Below are 21718 nucleotides of genomic sequence, written 5' to 3' on the forward strand. Positions count from 1 at the left end.
GTTACTGTGAACTGATATTTAAAGAAGATTCAGCATGCACAGTGCCAAAGCATTGCAAGCCACAGGCAGAAAAACACTAATGTCATCACTTTGCAGATGCAAAAAAACAAGGAAGGAGTTGCTTTAAAATCACTCTGCCAAGGTTACGCAGCTGCATATGATTGCCAGAATAGACAATAGTTTATATAGTAATTCATGCTTATGAAAGTTCTCACTCGTTTATTTCCCTATGTTAGGCCCACTGTACACTGACTGTTCACTACAAAGGACAACAGAAATATAATAAAATTCTATGCTAATTACTGCCTTATTTTACTTCCCTTTAAACTTGCATAACCCAGTACTTCAAAGAGCCCAAACAAATAATAATTTTGTAGCAAAGACACACTGTCCAGCTAAAGATGAGCAGGAGACAAACAGCACAATCTTGAGCACAGAACTACACATCAGAAACCAACAGGTCTCTTCCCAGCTGAATTACAAAGCTCCTTCTTGCTGCTCCTTGGATGATTTCAGCTACCATACCATTACCCAGAAAACAAACTCTTTTCAGGCAACTAGGACTCAAACTGCTCAGGACTTCATCAGATCAGCTCAATTCCCTTAATTCCACAAAGTATGAAAACATGAAATTCTGTGGTGACTAAAAATCAACAGCAGATTCACAGTCATTTCGGAAAGGTAAGACCTCATCTTGGGGTATCTGGCCTACATAACGCAGACCTTCCCCGCAATTAAACATCACTAAACAAGCAAGTCAGTACATGCTCTATTAGTAAGTTTTCCTATTACCTTCTAGCATAGTACCACAAAGACGATACTTTAATAATTCATAGACTCATTTACAGAGCTTTTTTTTTTAAATCCTAAAGAAATTATTTTGATTGTCTAGTCTGACCTTATGAATAATACAGGCTATAATAATTCCCTGAATTAATTCCTCCTTCAATTCTAGTAGCAGGAACTTCAGCACGTATCTTTCAGAAACATATTTAATTTTGATTTGAATATTTCCAACAACTGAGAAACCACTATAAAGCTTGTTAGCTGGTTACAGAGTTGTTACCCCATTAATTTACACTTTAATTGCTCATCTGAATTCCTCCAGCTTTAGCACCCAGTTACTGGTTCTCTTTATACCAGTGTATGCCATACCCAAAGCATGCAGGTATTTAGGGCAAGCAGTTTACTCCTTCAGCCTTTTCCTTGATAAAGTAACAAATTGCAGTCAGTATGTTTTTCATTACAACTGAATTTTTCTGCTTTATCTTTTAGGACTTTTTATTGAACCGTTTCTAAATTTTCAACATGTTGCTATGGACACCGGGAAAGAGCACTTTAATCTGAAGCAGGACTAAGCAGAGGTGTAATACAGTCTCTCTACTTCTGCTCAAAATTCCCACAGGTATAACCAAGGATCACATCAGTTCTTTTGGCCACTCGACTACACGAGGGCTCATATTTAGCTGTTTATCCACAATGACTCTTTAAGCCTTTCCCAGGAATCCAGCTTCCCAGGAGAGAGGTTTATCACTTAAAACTAGGAACAAAAGCGAGTTGCATGTATAACTTCACACTTGTCCACACTAATGTGAATATTGTTTGAGAGCCTACCTTCCGAAAAGGGCATAGCGACCCATCCTCCTGGTTATTTATAATACCCTAAGTCTTCATCGTCTACAAGTCTCATCAATATGCATTTTATTTCTCCTCTGCAAGTCCTTAATAAAGTGGCTTAAAGTCAAGATGTCATCTTTGAAATAGCCACAAAAAAGTCATTTATAATTACCCTGAAAGTTATTTTTCATCTGTTTAACATGTGCTCTGGTCATTCTGTAAAATTCTAATGTTTTAAGGCACTATACGTTGAGGTCAAATATTTTTTTAAGGATCTATGTAATTATACCAGGACTGCTACCTTCTTTTAGTCAAAGAAAGTAATCAAGAATGCTAACAGTGTGATACAACCATTATAACTTTCTGTAAATACACACTAATTTGCTTCAATCATAAATTTTAAATTCTTGATTGACCAAACCTCCGCATTTACCATTTCATTATTCTACCCAGGATCACTAGGCAGTACTACTTGCTATACTTCATCCTGTTTAGTCTCCCCCATGCTGCCCACACCAGGACATACACCATCTCACCCAGGTTTCAGATTACTGTTGATACATAATAGGAGCCCAGAAGATTTCTTGGCTAGTTCTTTTTAAACTCCTGCATGATTTTAGAACGTCTATTTTTACAGCTGTTTAACCTCATCCTCGGTTTCTGTCAAGAGTGGAACATATTTCATTATCCCTCTAGGGTATAAGCACATTTATCATTCCTGCCTATTCTCATTAAATATGGAACAAAAATTACACAACACTTTGCCATTCAAATTCTTCCATTCTATGATGGATCAGCATCACTGCTAAAACTTCCTTTGCTCCCCAAGTTAAGACACAAGCACTGCCTCTTCTAGACAGACATTACATCTTGTCTTGTTTATCAAGTTCTTTTGGCAGGGTAGGGGGGGTATTTTGTTGGTGTGTTTGTATTTTGGGGGGGTTCCCACAGTTTCCCGCAATTCCTAGTTTCCTATTTATATTAATTGCTAGTAACTTCTCATTTCTTGTATTTCATAATTGATTTCACTCCCCTTTCCTCTACCTCTTTTGGTGACACCAAGGAACTGTGGACTTTTGGGAACCCAGTGTGATGTTCTAAAAGTATACCTCTATCACATTTAGCTTATTTAAATGAAAGCAATCTTTATTCTGACTCACCTCACTGGACTTCATCATTGATTGTGTGAAATTGGTCCTTTTAGAGTACCAAGCACATGTATTACTGGTTTAGACTTTATTTTGTTTACTCAGAATATAATGATTGCACACACTTAAGCAATACTTAAAGGCACATTGCCTTCCACTACTACTTTTATCTATCAAGGTGAGGACTAATACAGATTTCCTCTACAATGGATGCAATAGAACCCCTAGACTCAGGATCTTGCCGTTTAAACTTTATTTAAAAATATTTCAAAGATGCTTTCGACTGGCAGCAAGAGACCTCCAGCTTAAATCACTCACACTTACATAGCTCCCATCTTTACATATTACATACATTAAGAACTTTTCATATGATGTAATGTAGAAATATGCTTTAATGCAATTAGGAAAGCTACAGAAAGGGTATCAAGCATGTGCTAGGAAGAGATTTTGAATGGTTATGGATCAATATTTCAGAGATGTCATTGACTTGGAAACAGTAAATGCCTTTTCTGGCAGACTGCCATTCTTCCTCCCTTTTTACACATACTCAGTACTTCCCGAGTAGGTTATGGCAAGGATTGGTAGGATTAAAAAAGTCGATAAAAATTAATAATCAATACGTGATGATAGTACAGCCTACACACAGCCTCCAAAATTGACTAGAAATTTTAACCTTGGAGAAGAGAAGCAATAAGTCAATGCAGCAATCAGAAATCCAGAGTATTGACGAGGGCAAAAGTCCAAAATTCTCAGAAACAGTCTTCCATAATGAAAAGTGGTCATGAAAAAAGTTATCAAAGCTTAATTTTAATAAACAATTTTCATAAAAACATCAAGATCTACTAGCTTATCTATAAGCACATGTTTCAATATGAAGCCATGCAGCTCTTCCAACTACTTTTATAACCAAGCCAAATGCCGTCCAAGAAATTAATCTAATTCCTCTCATTGGTTATCAGGGTCCCCAGTATTGGTATAGCAACTTCCAGAACAAATTTTCTTCATATACTTCAATTTCCCAGTATTTAGCATTAAACAGAGAAATCTAGATACTGAGAGCAGCTAGCTGCCCCTTGTTCCTCTTTTTACATTTTTAACACTTCCACATATTAGCTGATATGTCTCCAATAAAACAGATGGTATTGCAAAGCATAGAGCTGCCTTGACCAAAAGCGAAGTAGTGTTTTATAGCCTGAAACCTCCAAGAAAGAGCATATCTTCCTCTACAAGGCACAGACAAGGAATCCTTCCACCCTTCTTATTACAGTTCCCTGCAGAATTCCCTCCTCCATAGTTCGTACCAGAAAAGTGTAGTTTTTATATCTAGTTGAAGATCTCCTTGTTTCCTTGCCTATATTTTGAGCTGAGCAACCTTTATGCACTGTCTGCTGCACAGACCCATTTCATTTCACTAGCTGAACTTAGGTATATAAAGTTCATATTGCCATTTCCACGCAAAGACTCAATATCTTAATTCTCCTGTATCTCCTCTTTCTGACACTCCAACTCCATTTCACCTGGTTGTGTTCAAACATGTTAAGCTTGCCATATCTTGTGTATAGTGATTGTGAACTGCCATGTCTACCAATGACTGTGAACTGCCATCCAGCCTCTCACTTCCACTGCCTGTGACCCTTTCTTTCCTGAATCCAGACTACCAATGTTTCCCAAATCAGGCAGTGTAAATTCCTCATTATCACTGATCGTTAAATGAGTCTAACTTTCCACACTATGCATTTCTTCTGCCTGTATAGCTAGGAACTCATACTTTGAGTATGTCAAATCATTCCACTCTTGACAGAAAAGTGAACTTAGCTTAGCAGTTACAGTTCATGACTTTCAATGCCACCAATCCCCATACTGCATATTGCAATGAACCTAATGTAAAAGTCCCATGGGTGCACCCTACAAATGCCCTCTCCTGCCAGCTACAACTATATATACCAAAACCAGGTAAGTTTTTATATAAACTGTCACTTTTCACGTTTTAAACTAACTGCCCAGAGAGTCCAAACTGATTCAAATAGAAGACCAAGTATACGTTATCACAAAGGTCTTGGACACAAAGAAGTCACTGTAATAATGCCATTTCAAGGCAAATACGGCTTGCAGACCTGTATTAAACACCTGCATCAAAAAATGAAATATGCCAATAGTGATCGTAACTAATTTGTGTGCTGCTTCCATGTGCCCTGGTTAGTTTAGTAACTTTAAACACAGTGTTAATTTTAAACAATAAAAAGCCCACTAACCCGTACAAGTACTTCGAATAATACAGTGATCTATAATTGGACTGCAGTTCACGGTAATCTCTAAGCAGTGGTGTGCATTGTGGTGCTGAGCAGATTTGTCATCAGGGTTGAACTGGAAAACAAAACAGAAACGTAGTATTTATTTACTGGCTCAGGTATTAAAATGAAATTATTAAAAGCTCTGCTGAACTTTGAGATTCTTACCCTGATTGTCATATATCCAACATACGCATCTTCAGAACCCTCCATAAAAACAAAGGTGGAATCTCTAGTGTTTTCTATTATAACTTTATCTGCTACTTTTCCAGGTGCTGTAAAGAAGACATTTATTAAGTCTTAGTTTATGCCACTGAAAAAAAAATCCTCAAAAGACTTCTAGAATTCTATTCAAAGCAACAAAGGAAAATGAACACTCTTCCCGGCACATATATAGTCTTCATGTCAGAAGAATCTTAAAACAGAAAGTTTCAAAGACAATGAAGAAACTAGTCTAAATCTTGCACCGATTTAATATCTAGTACCATGAGAAAAATCTTCACTTGTACAGAGCTAGTTTTTGACTACTATTTATTACAAACTGAATTAACAGTTTAAATGTGGATACCAGTCTAGAGGCACTGTAATTCTGTTACTAAGTACAATTTATTTTGGTATTCTAAACCCTTTTATTAAAGCTAAATACATACATTCCATCACTAATTTGAACCAATTTAAACAACTATTTTGTAATCTGCTCATGACCTACGAGTGACCTCCCCACACTTCTCAAATGTAAGATTCAGAGTTTTGAAGTGATATCCTCATTATTCTGTAGAAGAAAATCTTAAAAAATTAGATTGAACTATACTTCTGAAAGTATGTACAGAAGATTTCAAGATAGTTCATTTGCAAGTTCCCATAATTTGCAATTTGCTTTCCCATGTTAACAGCAAGGCTCTGCTCTATTCTTTATCCTTAATCCAGGGGAAGGAAATGTTTACATTGTTATGGCAACGGCCAGCAGAGGGAGCACAAGTTAACAACAGTCTGACATTGGTATAAATTCAATGATACTCATTCACAAGCAAGATAGTTTGTCTGATTCAAAACTGCACATTAAATATGCAAGCCAGAAGAAGCCTTCCTCAATACATGAAATGTGAACATGGAAGTTTCGCATATTACAGCGGGTAACTTATCTGATAGTGATTTCAAACCATTCCCAACTTGAGACACACAAACGTGATCACGTATTTGCCCTAAATTCTGTATTTTATTGAAGAGCCTATGCACAGCATTTCTCATGAGCAGATCTTTTTCTGTTATCTGTTGACACTAGGACAGGCAAGTGGTATGTCCTGTTCTTTATCACTCAGGCAGAAAGGTGCCAGTCAGAATGAAGCAACATTTACATCATTATCCAGCTTGTTCTCACTATCTAAAAGCCAGATCTCTGCTTTCATTACTGCAGAGCTGCAAATACTTCAAGGTAGTCTAGCTCTTCTTCATACCACTATTCACTTAGTACTAGCTAACAACCAGAAGAGGCTTTGATGAGGACTTGTGTAATCATACAAAATATTTTTCTGTGGCCTGGTAACACTTCTGTATATTCACCATGGTGCAAATGCACTAGCATACACACATCAGTATACCTCAGCATCTGAGAAAGAATGGCACCACAGTATTGCAGGTGAATCAAACCCAGAAAAATCAATGGAGCCCTTAATCAGAAATAAGGGAGCCATAAATTAATCTCAGAACTGTGTTCCCTCTTAGGGGTGCAAGGAAGAATTGCACTTCACATTGGATGCTCTGAAACACTATCAAACAAAGCAGAGAGAGAGATTTGTGGAATTGTGCTTGGAGATGTTTGCCATGCACTTGGATGATGTTCTCTACAGACATCTCCTTCCTCTCAGCACATGAGTTACTTTACAGGTCTCTGAGTTTAGGAGGTCCCAGAATGCTCATTATGGAACACACCAATTAGTAAGACCACTGCATTTAGATTCCACTCCCAGGAAAAGGCTGAAGAGGGAAAAAGGGACTTGCTCAAGCATTGGTTTCATTCTAAATGCATCCAAGAAATTCTCTGCAACATCCTATTGAATCTTTGCAAAAGAATTATTCAGAGAAATATAGATATTTCAGCTTAGACCACTTTAGAAGAGAGAAACCAGTATAAGAAAGAAGAAAGAAAAAGGGCCACTAATTTCATAATCAAGCAAAATATAGCTCCCAAGAAATCTATTTGCTGAAGTCTAAGGGAGTCATGTTCCATGGGATCAGAATTCATGCTCAGTTTAAGGACCAAGATGAGACCATTTAGAAATAATTTAACAGGAAGCCTATGATACGGGACTTCCTAAATAATTAAAAATTAACTGGATGTTGCCTCAGAATTCTTTTGTTCCTCAAAAGGAATAAAACAATTTCACCTTTCAGTGCATTAATAGAAAAATAACTAGATTCTGCAGGAAATAACTGTGACCCTCTTCAATCATATCAGACAAAAAATGCAGAGACCCCTTTAGATCTTGCAGTCTGTAAAATCTAACAGCAAAGAACACAGCTCTACACTATCCTAAAGAATAGTTTTCAATTCAAAGATGCAGAATAGGTATTTAAAGAAGAGTTCAGGCATGTGAATGTTCTCTTGCACTCGAAAGTAAAAACACCCCACCTAATTATGACAGTCTTTACCATTTTAGATTTTTCTACCCTTAAAATTACAATAATTCTTCTTACTGTTTTTACTAATTTTTTCTTGATTGGAAAAATCCTTTGATAATCCCTTTTTCACTTACTTGCACATTATTTAAGTCAAAAGGAAAATAAAGGGAAAAGCGAAAGCTGTATCTCCTAAGATACAGAAAACACACATATTCAGTGAAGATTCTCAGATCAGGACACATGTCTGTACAACTGCTGAAATTCAGTTATTAAGACAAAGGACTTTCTGTCTTGAGTCAGATGAGGACTCCATGGAAGGCTGGTATTCCTGCAGTTATCTGACACCCCCTCCCCAACCCTGGAAAATAGAATTATTTTAAGAAATTCATAGGTATTTCTGTCCACTGAACCAGATGGATCAGTTTCCTTACAGGACCTTTACTCTTGCTTCTTATTTGACAGTTCAGATAAGCTACAGTACTAGTAATATCTCCAAAGGCTTCCTTCTAAACCTGACTCTTTCCCCTAGATTTAAGGAAAGAAATAAATAACCCCAAAATTAAACAGAACAACAAACCTAGAATACCAGGCATTATTCTGTAAGAACATTTTGCTTATATGAGAAAGCAGAAGCTTCTTGAAAGCTTGAGGTATGTAAAGCTGCCTTTCTAATAATGTTGTGCTTCTTCAGAAGTCAGCAGAAGAAACTATTAAAGAAATTTGAGTAGAACTGCGGAGAGATTTGGTGCTGCCTTAATCCAACCATTCTGAAGAGCATGCCAGACTGAACAGAGAAGAGGTAGTTCTCCAAGGCTTAGCGGTTCACTTAAATTTGTTTTCTTTTCCAGACAAATGAAAATTGACTCCCTCTACAGTGTCACTGACCATCCAGTGGAGAAAGTCTGAGGAAGTGAAGAGTCAGCAGTGCCAGAAACTGTAATATAAATATATCTAGCATTGCTGGATTCCTCTTGGAGGTTTTGTTCCCCAAGATAGCTATGCTGTTACAAAAATGCACAATGCAGATCCCTAGCTTTTAAAGAACTGTCGTTAAGATTAACTGTTTGTCTGAATAACTTAGTTAATTCCAGTGGAAGGGAAAGCAGAGGGCCTTTCAAAACTTACAAGGAGCCAGAGAGCATGCAGAAGTTTAACCAGGTATCAAAGATGTCGTTTCAAGTTTCATGAAGTAATGGAGAAATTTTGTATCTTAGGACAGTGCTGATCCAGTTTCTCCTGGATTTTAAACACTTCATGAATATGACTTGCCCTATTTGTACTGGCATCTATTACTGTCATTCCCTATCTGAAACAGAAGCTGGGGGTATTTTGCTATTTGTCTAAGGCCACGTCTGCCTTAGCAAGCACTGCAGCTTAACAGGAGTGGTACTACAGAGCAAAATAGTGCTGAGGATCAGATATCCACACCACATGCATTGCAGGACAGGGAGGGTAGAAGAGACTGCAACTTTGGACTAGTCCTAGCCTGGTCCCACTGACTGTACACACACAGACTACTAGAGTGCAGTAAGAGTATTCCAGGAACATGTCTCTTGGATTAGTCTCATCCAAAAGGAATGCAGTTTGTGCTCCAAAACCTCCCCACAACACAAACCAAAGCACTGTAAGTGGGGATGTTCAGGATGTTAGCTTCAGAAATGTAGTCATGAACTGACAAACTAACATACTAACGCAGCTGCATCTTGCAGATCTGCAGGGACAAGTTTTAAAACTAACACTGGAACAATCTGACTGCATTGCTCAAAATCATTCTCACTGCCAAGGCTGCAAAACCCAGGCAAGATGTGCCAGAATAGGCTCACTCAAGAACAAAACAGTTGGTATGAAGAATAGATAGATACCTGGAAAGAAGGACTTAAAAAAATAATAAAAAAAAAAGAGAGAGAAACCCACATCCAAAAAACCCCACACAACCACCAAAAAACCAAACCCACACAAACAAACAAAAAACCAAAACCAACAACAAACCCCCCCACACACCAAAAAAACCCACCACCCAAAACACCCCCCCAAAAAACCAACCCAGACAGATAGTATCTCAGAAAAAGAAGGGAGCAGGCAGTTCAGTCACCACAGGAGCAAGAAGTCCGAAACCTCTTAACCAAGATCTCTACCAGACGTTAAGACAGTCTAAATTCTTACCACGCTATCGTGCTACTGGGAATTAACATGCTCACAATAGAGACAGGAAAACCAAACAGCTCCTCAAGCACAACAATTTGCAGCCAAGTATATCATCTTATATTAACTTCCTAAACTTTTCCTATTCTGAAAGTCTTATTTCCTTCTCCATAAAGGTTCTCCTTTAGAGGAACAGTTGGGAGACGAACAGAGAAAGAACCTCCAGTCTCAGACCCTTTCTGCTGGATGCTCTCATTTACTTCCTCAAGATGGAATTACGATGCTGAAGAAAATGGGACAGATACTAATTTGAGCTTGTTCCCACTGCTGGATTCTACTCTGGAGATACGCAATTTGTTTATATATAACCTAAGAACCACCTGAAAATTTCAACTGCAGTCATGTAACTGAGTATACTTTCTGACAAATTAAATTTTTTTCTCCTAATGAAATAAAGATAAATAAGTTATTCCAAGAACTAACAAGCAGACAATGGTACTTCAGTCTGAAGCATCAGCTACTTTTTAGTTAATGACACTTGTACAGAAAATACTTATTTACTAGGCTGATGAAGAAAGATGGGCATTTATACTGGATATTTAATACACCAGACTATCTTTGTGATTAAGGTGGTAATTAACACAAGTCATACTTTGAGACAAAGATGCTCTCAGTTTAAATACCTGCACCGATCATGGTGATTGGCGATTCTATATATATCCATTCATCAGTATATATACCAGAGTGAACAAAGATAAGTCCATCAAAATGAGCTTCTTGAACTCCACCAAGAGCGTCCTCAATGGTATCATAATACTAGAAGAAAAGGGACAAGTTAAGAGAGAAATATCCATGCAAAGATATATAAATATTCTTAAGAACTGCTTTAGAAACATACCAACATATTTTCTCTTCCTTTGTATCTTGCAGGATTACTGTAAAAGTGTTCAGCAAAACCTGGCTTTACATGTGCTCCTTTGTACTGAAACAAGGAAAACAGTTTATGATAAGCTTGCAGATAGGTGGATCTGAATGCACAGACAAGAAATCTACTAATCCCCTAATTAACAAGCCATTTGCTGACACCAGTTTGTTTCAGGAACTAAGGATCATATTCTGACCTCCCATATTAGGCACCCAATTTGAAACGGCAACACCAAAAAAAAGTCTGAGCCTAAGAGAGTGATCAACTAAACCAAGAGGCTAACCTACTTACACAGCCAGAAGCCTCTAAAGGGACTGAAAAGCTTCGTGTACCTTATCCACTCTACAACAGATGTTCTTTATTTCCATCTTTTGATTTTCTCGCAGCTTGCCACAAAACAAACTGCATTTATATGGTGAGGAAAAAAGAATCCTATACCTTCACTTTTGATTGAGTACTGAACAAAGAAGCCAAGTCAAGTATTTGTCCTCAACAAGCTACAGCATTTCATTAACAAATTACACACAGCATTGTATAATACACTCACCTTGATACTTATTTCCCTTAATTATGTTTTTCAAGTATTATGCCCAGCCATCCTTTGACACTTTGGATTAGAGGTTCAATCACATGTCTTAAAGGTAACTTGTTTAGCTCCAGTCACATCAGCTGTAAATGACTATTTAAGCCCAAGTGATATTATAAATATACTGTTTGGTTTACTAGACGAAGATGCATACGAATCTGATAACCAGCATGCACACTGGTTTAATAATATATGACAACAACAATATATTTGAAGTTTATTTGCAAGCTACAGACCATGACAATCTCTTCCACAGAATTTCGGTGATACAAAACATGAGGAAAACCCAAGACAGAAGAACTGGCTGCTCAAGCACTCCACTTTACCATGATGTATCTCCCTAAAGTGTGCCTCAAAACAGGAAATAACTTCAGATATCCCCCTAGTACATAACACAATACAAGGATCTTTCCCCACCTCCTCAGTCCCATCATCTTATTTAGAGTCTAAAACCAAAATAATTACTATTGTCAGCCACATTTCAGAAATTGGGGTTTTTACTTTTATAAACCATCTCTAGATTGGAATATAAATGAATACTACTGTTACCAGTTGCTGAAAGCTTTCTTTCCAGGGATTCGGATGTTCATATTCTTCTGGATTAATCTGATAAAATTTACCAGGTTCAGGATGCATCATCGGACGAGTATACTCAAATACTTCCATATACAATCTTTTCCTGTGCGGAAGTGTCAAGCAGAAAAGAAAATTAATGTATTTCTGATTACTATTCCATTTTAATACAACACACCAAATGTTAAAAACTGGTTTTTTTTCCAACAGCATTTGCCAGTCTGTGACAGTGAATTTCACCAAGGTCAGTACCAACCACTTTAACACACTTCCAAAACAATTTTTTCTTAAAAAAAACACAGAAGTCAGTCCAACAGAAAATTCTGACATGTGTTTCATGATCCAAGCTCAACATGTAATTTCCATGAAGAAATTTAAGCAGTTAGTTACACTGTTAGTGGAATCAGAGTCTAATTGTGTATTAACTACAGCATTGCTTTAACACTTATGAAAGTTAGTAGCATGAGAACAAGAAAACTAAAGACAAAGTGTGCCACCATCTCTTCCTCACCTTGCCAAAAAAAGGCTGAAAAAAATGCATTCAAAGAACAAATGATGCACTGTATTTCAAAAAGAGTTCATTAGTGGACAGATTACAGTGGCTTAAAAAGAAGAAAATGGCACATGAAGCACACAATAATTAGATTCTTTTGATTAGTGCTAGAATACAAATAATTGCAATGTCTGAGCCTGCTGATATTAAGCCCAGACTTACAAGATGCCACTGAATCTCAGAAGTTGTAATTCATCTGACCAGACATCCCCAGAACTGGGGGGGGGAGGGGGGGGATTTTCGTGAAGTTATACTCAAATTTTATTATTTTTCTTTTAGTCTTAATCTTTCTTTTAAAAAAACAGCCCAAGAAACATGTTATTTTTCCCTTATTAAAAAATGTACAAATTCAGATCCCATTTATCCAAGCTCTCAATAACCCAGGGGTAGGGTGGATTCATATAGCGGAAAACTGCCCAAGTATCCAACCATTAAACAAAACAAACAAAAATCAAACCAAACAAAAAAAAAATCTAAGTAACACCAGGGAAAACTTGCATGTAACATTAAGAAATGTGTTGTTTCTTTTGCATCAAGTAACACAATCCCCACAGAAGCCTGAAAAAGGTTAAAGAGGGGAAGAAGGAAAGGAGTGGCTACTGAAGGAATACCTCACTGCTTTTTTAAAATAGCCATTAGTTAACTAGTATCTACACTACTACAGAATCAAAAGTTTTACTGTTTAACACATATCATCAGATATTCATAAGTAACAAATAATGCTTAAGTAAACCAGACATATTAAAATACAATTGGTTTTAATTCAACTAATTGCAACCAACATTTCAATTTTTCTATTGAACTGGCATCTCATGCAGCACATCTAATATTTCTCAAGATAATGAGGAATTGCTTTTCACTTACCACAAAATTGGATCATTAGCCAGCTCACTGAAGCGTTTACACACACAAGCTGCTCTACAGAGATCCTGCTCCAGCAGGTAGGAGAAGATCTTTAGAACCACTTCATCTGGCAACTTCTCCTGAAGATATTGTTCTGCAGGTGCTGCTATTAAACAGTAATCTATATAAGATTATTGACACATTTAACCAGCCCAAATTCTGACCAAAATAGATCACCAACTTGCCATTTGAAAGATTCCCAGTTAAAATGCCAATGATCTCAAAGCAGGTTTTTTGTTTGTTTGTTTTTTAAAGTACATTTCACCTAAATCTAAAGGCAAAAAAAGAAGGTAAATGGTTGACTCTGGAGTCAGGTAGAAGTTACAGACTTCAAGTCCTCTTTCAAAACTTTTTAGTTCACCTTTTCTATTGGAGGAATCAATCTGCATACAATTGCAGACATTAAGTAGGCTACTCTGCATGTTCCAGATATACTGGCTCCTCACTGCTATTAGCTTCATTGTGGTTCAATTAACCCACATTATCCATATAATAATAATAATAAATAATAATCCAGTCCCAAAGTCAAAATCTCTGCAAATGTTCTCAAACACAAAAGAATTTACTCAGAAATAGTCACTGTCTGGAAAAACTACTAGAAAAAACTTCCTTGTTCTCCCACAGTGAACACACTATGAAAAAGAACATCTGAGATGCTGGGAACCAGTAGCCAGCAATAATTCCAAAGTCTCCTCCTTCCACTTACTCCCATTTTATGCTCTCTCTTTTATAAATGAAAAATCTAAGCCAGAAGAAGTGTTAGCCTTGCCAGATGCTGTATTTCTTGAGAGAGGTTTGAGAAAGTAGGATTTCCCATATCATTGTGTGGAGACGTGAGCACACTTTGCTAAACCCCTGCTCTTGGGCACACGTGCACTCTACATATGACAGTTCATATAGGAAACCCCCATCTGTAGTTTGTGTTCTCACGAGACTCTTCTGTGGCAGGTATCCTCAGAGCAGGGGAGTTCTGTTTGCATAGGTCACTTGCTTGGTTACTGTCTTTAGGATCCTTTCTCAGGCAGAACCGTAAAGAACAGCTTCCAAAGTTCAGAGAATTTGTATGCAAGGCATTAAAAGCTCCTGCTACATTCATAATGCAATTACATCCATGTAATGCCCCTTGCATTATTCATTTTTTCCTAGAACATCTGAACCTAGGAAAGAATAGGAAAGTGATTTTGGCTACTACAGGAAGACTACTAAAGTGACCCTCAGAAAGATGACCTACTAAATTTGAGGGAATAACATTCTGAAAAATAGAATGTGAAATAGAATGTCTTCCATGTGAGAAAATAGAATGTCTTCCATGTGAGATGCCACAAAAAAAAAAGGAGAAAAAAATTATAATATTAAAATATTATTTCCCCAGCAAGCATGGGGAAAAGAGTGGCAGGGGGCAAGGGCGGGGGGGGGCAGGGTGGAGAAGATAAGCCCCAAGTCTTCCCTGGGCAAAGCCGTGCAAATAACTATGTTATTTCCAGCTAGAAGAGAAGACGTGAACTGCAAGGACCAGAACTGTTGCCTTTACAAAGATGCTAAACTGTGGTCTACAAACCACATCACCAGAACCTGTGTACTATAACAGAACTGATTAAAGCTGTTTTTCCAGGGTGTCATGCTTACATCTGTGGTCAGACCAGTTAGTAGAAATTCTGAAATATTACTGACTTTGCAGTGACTTTCCCTGAACCTGTTCCCTGTTGCACCATTGTATGAATGTCACCTTGGTGATTCACCAATACTGATTTCCTCTAAGATGCTCGGAGGGCATTTATCCAATTGACTGATGGCTGCTCTCAACAGTAACACAGCTTACAGTTGTAAACTACAGGTACATACCACTTTAATCCAACAAAAACCTATGCTGTACAAAAGGGATGAGTCTCACCATTCCATATGCCCGTAGCTATTTGCTCCCAAAATATCCTTTAAGTTAGTAGTACTGATCATGGACAGAATAAACCAGAATTTTTCCTCATCCTTACCCATCCTCCTCCAAACTACTTTTTTTATGGATGAGCTCCTTGATACAGTTCATTGCAAGCTACAGAAGTACTAGCATGGGCACAAGGAAAGAGACAGGAATGAATGTCCAGAAGCTGGCCAAGACAGTTCCCTTCAGCAGCAGTACTATTAATGCCACATTAAGAAATTATTTTTATTCAAAAAACAAACCAACCAGCCAAACAACAACAAAAAACTTACGAGCCAGGCTGAAGCCAGTAAGATAGCAAAACTAATAAAAAGCAAGTAGTCTGGAAAGGTCTTATGCTCAAGAGAGGCTTGGGGAGCCCAAAGTCTGCGGAGCACATACCAGCAGTCCATAAGGTGAACGTGGCTGGGGATCACCAAAAAGTGTAACATGCATGATCAATGCTGGTTTTCAAAAAGGTCCTTTTTCACTAGAGATATAAAGGTTCTTTCCTGTGTCAAACAGGCAGCAGCAATTCATTCTACAGTCCTAATTACCCTTGAAAGGCATCACAGGATAATTGGACATTGCTTCTGAATTCATCTTTTTCTGGTAGCTTTCCAGTTAGATGTGGAGGTACTGCCTTGCATTCACAACATTGCATTTCAGCTTGTAAGACAGTAGAAGACTAAATCCTTCCACGACCTGTCTTCTCCTTATAACACACAAATCCCCAAGGCATACAGTTTGATCTTCTTCTTAAGACAATCAGTTATGTCCCTAAACAACCTGCAGAATTTCTTCTTCCTTTAAGTTTATATATGTTAGGATCTTGATTAATTTTTTTATTGAAGAGGGAAGTTCACTAGTGTAGTGCCTCCCATTGCTCAACAGTTCATACTCCCATTTTCCTCCCTAGGCCCAATCTCAAAATGAAATTTGAAATCCAGATGTGTTTCCTTACTGCAAGGGGCAGGGACCAACTTTGAAGGTGTCAAAAATCTTCTTGCAATTAAAAAAGGTGGCCACAAACTTCCCCACACCCTGCAATTTTTCAAGTTGTATTTACTCAGAAACTTAGGCACTGCTTGCAAAATGAAGATGATGATTTTACAGGTGCTTGCTATCCTCACCTACCTTTATCCAAAATCCTGTAGAAGCGAGAGATTTAATTGAGCAGAAGGGCAATTTCAATTAAGAAGAAGGGGTTTATTTAAGATTTCTCCACTCAAATCACTGATATAGTGATTACTAGGTGGAATTCTCCAGTATAATGTGAAAAAGCTAATTCACTTCTTAATGTGAAGACTTAAATATACTCTGGGTCCAAGAGAACTCCATGCTTTTGTTTTATAAATTCACACTTCACATTTTGGGTATCTTTTAGTAATCTGTCAAAGCAAGGATGCATTCAGTATGTTCTTCCTCCCAGTTTACAAAAATAAGCCAAAACATTTTTAAAGATTTGTCTGACCACCGAATCAGAAACATGTGTGCTGCTACTCCTGACAGTTTTATACCTCTTGACAAAGTGAAGGTTAAGTACAAAATGCATACTGTTATAAAAAAAGCCTGACAGTTTTCCAAATGAGTGTTAAAAATAAACAAGAATAAAGTGCAAGAGATCATCACCAATCTTCATCTTTGCCCTAATATAAGTTGACAGTTGAACTATTTATGATTTTAATAAAGTGTTAACATACTAGACAACTGAAAATTAGAAACACAGCTGGTTATGTCATTCTGTTTCCACAGGATATGCATGAAGTTAATTCAGTTTCAATTTTGATCATTTAGTAGATAGAAACTAGTATAGTAATACCAAGACAAAGGGCAGGGAAAGCTGCCTGAAAGTGAATTACCTTCTTTGTACAAAGATGAAGAATGCCATCCCATGAACCCCAAACTGTAAATTCTGTCTTGTATGGATACCTTTTTTGTCCATTTTAGTGGAGAAGATGGAGACAAATAGCTTTTGTTCCATAAGGAAGCATTTAGTAAAAATATTTTCTTGTTAAGAAGTAGAAAACATAGCATGCAGTGTTCTTGGAAAAATCTCTTATACATCAATAGGAAAAGGCAAAGATAAATTTAAAAAGGCAGTAAGTTCTGTGAACTATGAGCTGTGCATGTACCTAGTGTACGGAACAGTTAACGAGTGATCCAGTAACCTAGAGTCTCAGTATCTACTGCAACTCCTTAGTTCAGTGAAAAGAAAGAAATTACTTGTCTCTGAAGTCTTCCAAAGATGGTTAAAAGTCAGCAAGAACTGCCCAGTATAAAACAGATATGCAAATGTAGTCATCTTAAAGCAAGAGAGGAAAAAACCTACACAGTAATAAACAAAAGGCAAGAGTATGTCAAATGATTAAAACCCTGGATTAAAATGGCATGATGAGACAAGTGGTACTGAAGACTGAAATAACCTGGTAAGTGGAAGCATACATTTACAGCTGAGGTAACGTAAGAAGACAGTCAGAATACACTGAATTTAAAACTTTCTGTAAATCAAGAAATATTATATTAGCATATGATACAAATGTTTGGATCAGTAAGATCTAAAAGCTGTAAATGTTTTCTACAGATGTCAAACACATGCTGCATTTGTAGGTTTGTGATGTAAGCAGCACAGCTCCATCATACCTTTCTCTTACCTAAATTTTTGGTTTCTTCATTTTTTGTATTCCACTTAAAAGAGTTTAAGTGAAAAATTCTTTACATATTTTCTATAATGTGTTGCTTTCTCATCAAGATTCTTGTATATTAATTAATCTTTCTGTCTCAGGATTGAAGAACTCATTGTCTGCTCCAGAGACCACTGGAGGACAGGGTTGCAAATAACAGGAAAAAAAGTCAATATTTCAAAATTCTAATGTGTTCTTCTTGACAGTATCTGAGACTGATTCCCCCCCCCCCCCCTTACAATTTGAAATAGGAACTCTCTCTCAGCAGCACTAATTCTGAAATCAGTATTAAAATAAGGAATAGTCTTCTGTTTTTCCAACTACTGGCTCTACTCCAGTTGGAAACTCTAATTGACTGGCATTTCTCCTTTCCTCTCCACCAAATTTTCCTCAACTCAGAGTCCATACAAGAAGGAATGGTTCTCCACCAAGATATTTTCCTATATTTCTAGTCCCATGCCTTCATTTCATCTACAGTTCTAAAATAAACAGCTATATGTTCCAGATGACAATATACAATCTCCACCGATGACAATCCAGAAAGTCTCATGCCTGTAACTTAGTCACAACAGCTATCATTATCTATGCTAACAAAAAACGGGGGGGGGGGGAAATCTCACCGCAAATCTCACCTCTACAAGTTTAGAGGAATACCTCAAACTCAATGGGGAAAATAAAAAAAACACCACCAAAAACCAAAACAAACCATCATCCACACTGGGAAAGAGATTAATAGAAAATGGGTTGAGAAGGACACTCCCTTGTTAGATCGTGACTAGTTTGAATACAACCTTAAAAGCACAATTATAAAATCATTGTTTACAATTCCTCTGGTAATTCCATGCTGAAGAAGCCTCCACAATCCCTGTACTTTCCCCACATGAGCTCAAGAATGTAACAAAAGGAGTGTGCAGAGAAAGTGTGGAGAATGCCTCTGGAAATTAGTGTCATTCATGCTGTAATTTGTACCACAGGACTCAAGCAAAGTTACATACCTTCACTAAAGCAAGAAGGCAAGTAAAAGCATAATGATGAACACATCAAAAGCGAATGACCTTGAAGAAAAACTAAGAACTGGCAAGAGAAACCGAGTCCATGACAAGACGACTTTGCACAAGGCTTCAAATATCAAATCAGGAAATGAAACTGGAAGTAGAATGACACAGGCTGATGTTCAGTTGGTTCTGGCTATTTCAAGGATATAAGTCTGAGGTTAAATGACTCTTAAACAGTTGCTGAAATTAAGGGTTAATCAAGGTTCAGGGGGGAGAATAAAACAGAGGGGGAAAGAGACAGAGGGCTTGAAAGATAAATTCTACACTATGGAGAAGTGAGAAGCCAGAAAGAGCAGACTTCAACAGAAGCAATGAAAATGGACCAAAGCCTTGTGCCAGCTGCTCAGTTTTAATTCACAATGTTAAGGGAGACATGGGCTAAAAAAAAAAAAACCAAGAAAAGCAACAGAAACCACATCAATGGGAGTTGGCAAGCGTTGGTGTTGATTTTCCAGGGAAAAGTGACAGCAGATACCCTGGAACTAAAGAAAGTGTCAGGACACAAAGAGGTAGAAGCAGAGAGACTGGAAAACGACACAGAAAAAAAGAACAAGTAGGATATGTGCCTATATACATGTGTATGTATATATATGTATATACAATGTGTGCACACAAACAAAAACCACATATACACACACAATATAATCACATACACATGTATCACATGTATGTGTATTATACAATGTACATATACTGTATACATATGTGAAATATATAGACATGTATGTAGGTATGTGTATTTTTTATTTATAAACACACACAAACCCTTTCCCCTCTCTCCACAATGAAGTGCTATAATGACATACCAAAACTACCTCTAAACAATACACTGGAACAATACATCAATATCAGAAGTAGTAAATAAGCCTAGTCAGTGCTGCACCATTGCAGCATTAACTGCTTCTGACAGTAGCTTGGATACAACTACACAGCACTGAGAAGAATAAAAAACAAACAAACCCAAACCAAAACAAACCCAAACCAACACACCTGCAGTGAAGCAGGAAGACTAAAGGACCAGATTCTAAAAATCAGATTAAAATCATGCTTCCAAATTTGATGTTCAGAACAAGTTTGTAGTTTTTTTTCCACTACTGTTTCTTAGTTGGAGAACAGACAGGAAAAATAAGTTTGGGGGTGGTGTGTGGGTGTGTGTGTGAAGTCAAAATGTCTTCACCCCTTCTCCCCCACCCCCTTTTTTGTACAAAAAGTTATTACCTGATAAATCCTGGGATTTTCCAGATACTCTAGCACGTTTAGCTCGGTGACCAAAGTTTTCAGTAGCTGAAGTGGAGGCACCCTTTAATGAAATAAATAAGAATTAGTTCAGTCATTAGGTAACTTATGAAAAGTACTAATTAGCTTCCTCTTCTTGAAAGAGTAAGATTTACTTTACACTTAAAAACAAACAAACAAACTTTACCTCCATACTGCTCTTTGTAGGGCAAGCTGTTCTTTTAGGTAAAAGAGTTTTTCTGCGAAGTTGGTATGGACTATTTTGTGCACCAGGACCTGATTCTTCTGCAACCATATCTGCAGGTACATCATCATCTGTCAACAAAAAAGGAAAATTTGCTAATTAGAATTGTAGTTTTGTTTTATACCAGAAAGATGCTACAGAAATTTTCAGATAAATGTATCCAGTCAGGAGGGTGGGGAGGAAGCGCTAGAGCACAGAGAACTTTTAGTGAAAAAATCAGAATATACACAGCATACATAAAATCACGTACACAGCATACATAAAATCACATGAACTGAATTAACTTATGTTCTCCATAAGTACATAGCAGCTATACCAAAAGCTGCTTAAAAAAACCAAACAACAAAAAACCCCAAAACCCTAGGCTTTCAGTTTCTCTGCAAGCATGTAATTCACTCTGCTAATTCTACCACCTCATTACCTCAAATTTTTCACCTAACACTATCAGCATAACAAGGAAGACCGGAGTTTCAATTATTAACCAGATGTTATCAGGAAATCCTTTAGTAAACATGGCATTTAGTACAAAACTCAAGGCAGATTTTTCCCCAAACACTTCAGGAATATCCCAGGCCAGCATACAAATCCTTCTCTAAAATGGAGGTAGCTTTAAATACATACATTCTGTTTGCCTAAATTATACTTAGAAAAGTAAGAGTATATTCTCTCCCTGCCCTTTAAAAAGAAGTGCAGAAAGTGTGATGAGTATAATTTTAAAAAGTTTTTGATACATTAGTTTCATTTTTCCATGTTCTTATATTTATGGAACACACTCAAAACAGGCAAGGAATAATTACTTATCACTGCATGCCCTACAACTAACATCACATAATAAAGTTACAAGAATTTATAAAAGGCCAGAACAAAACCAGTCTAGAATATAAATTAAAGCCCAGCTCCACTTAAGTAAAAGGTATATTTTCTGCAGATGCTTAACTATAAGAAAAGAACTTTGGACTTCTTTTTCATTTTAACTTATTTTTTGTTTTTTTTTTCAACTGGGTAAAACATGATGTAAAAGTGATAGCCAGAAAAGCAATACTGTAGAGTAACCAGTCTTCCTGAATATATTAGGGTGAAGAGAAACTGATGTAAAAAAACAACCAAAAAGCCAATGAACAGACCATAAACTCCCCCTACCCTTCAAATATTAAACCAGTCTTTTTAAGACACAAAGAAAAGCAATTTAAAAAGTTCTAAATATTCCTTTACAATTCAAGAACTTAATCT

General features: G+C 37.1%; 1 protein-coding gene across 2 annotated transcripts in view; it reads right to left on the reverse strand.

Moving 5' to 3' along the window:
• Positions 1–21718, reverse strand: part of FBXO11 (F-box protein 11) — a 79202-nt gene that overhangs the window by 19638 nt on the left and 37846 nt on the right. The window contains exons 2-9 of one of the 2 annotated variants that reach the window (XM_072857102.1): positions 20432–20559; positions 20227–20308; positions 13316–13457; positions 11875–12004; positions 10713–10796; positions 10498–10630; positions 5222–5328; positions 5018–5129 (exon numbers count right to left, since the gene is read on the reverse strand). In XM_072857102.1, coding sequence (XP_072713203.1) covers positions 5018–5129; positions 5222–5328; positions 10498–10630; positions 10713–10796; positions 11875–12004; positions 13316–13457; positions 20227–20308; positions 20432–20559 — 918 coding nt within the window. Of the gene's footprint in view, positions 1–5017; positions 5130–5221; positions 5329–10497; positions 10631–10712; positions 10797–11874; positions 12005–13315; positions 13461–20226; positions 20309–20431; positions 20560–21718 lie in introns of both variants that reach the window. The other variant, XM_072857101.1, reaches the window with a different exon arrangement.

The sequence above is a fragment of the Ciconia boyciana genome, chromosome 3 (genome assembly GCF_034638445.1).
Source record: "Ciconia boyciana chromosome 3, ASM3463844v1, whole genome shotgun sequence".
Classification (NCBI taxonomy): Eukaryota; Metazoa; Chordata; class Aves; order Ciconiiformes; family Ciconiidae; genus Ciconia; species Ciconia boyciana.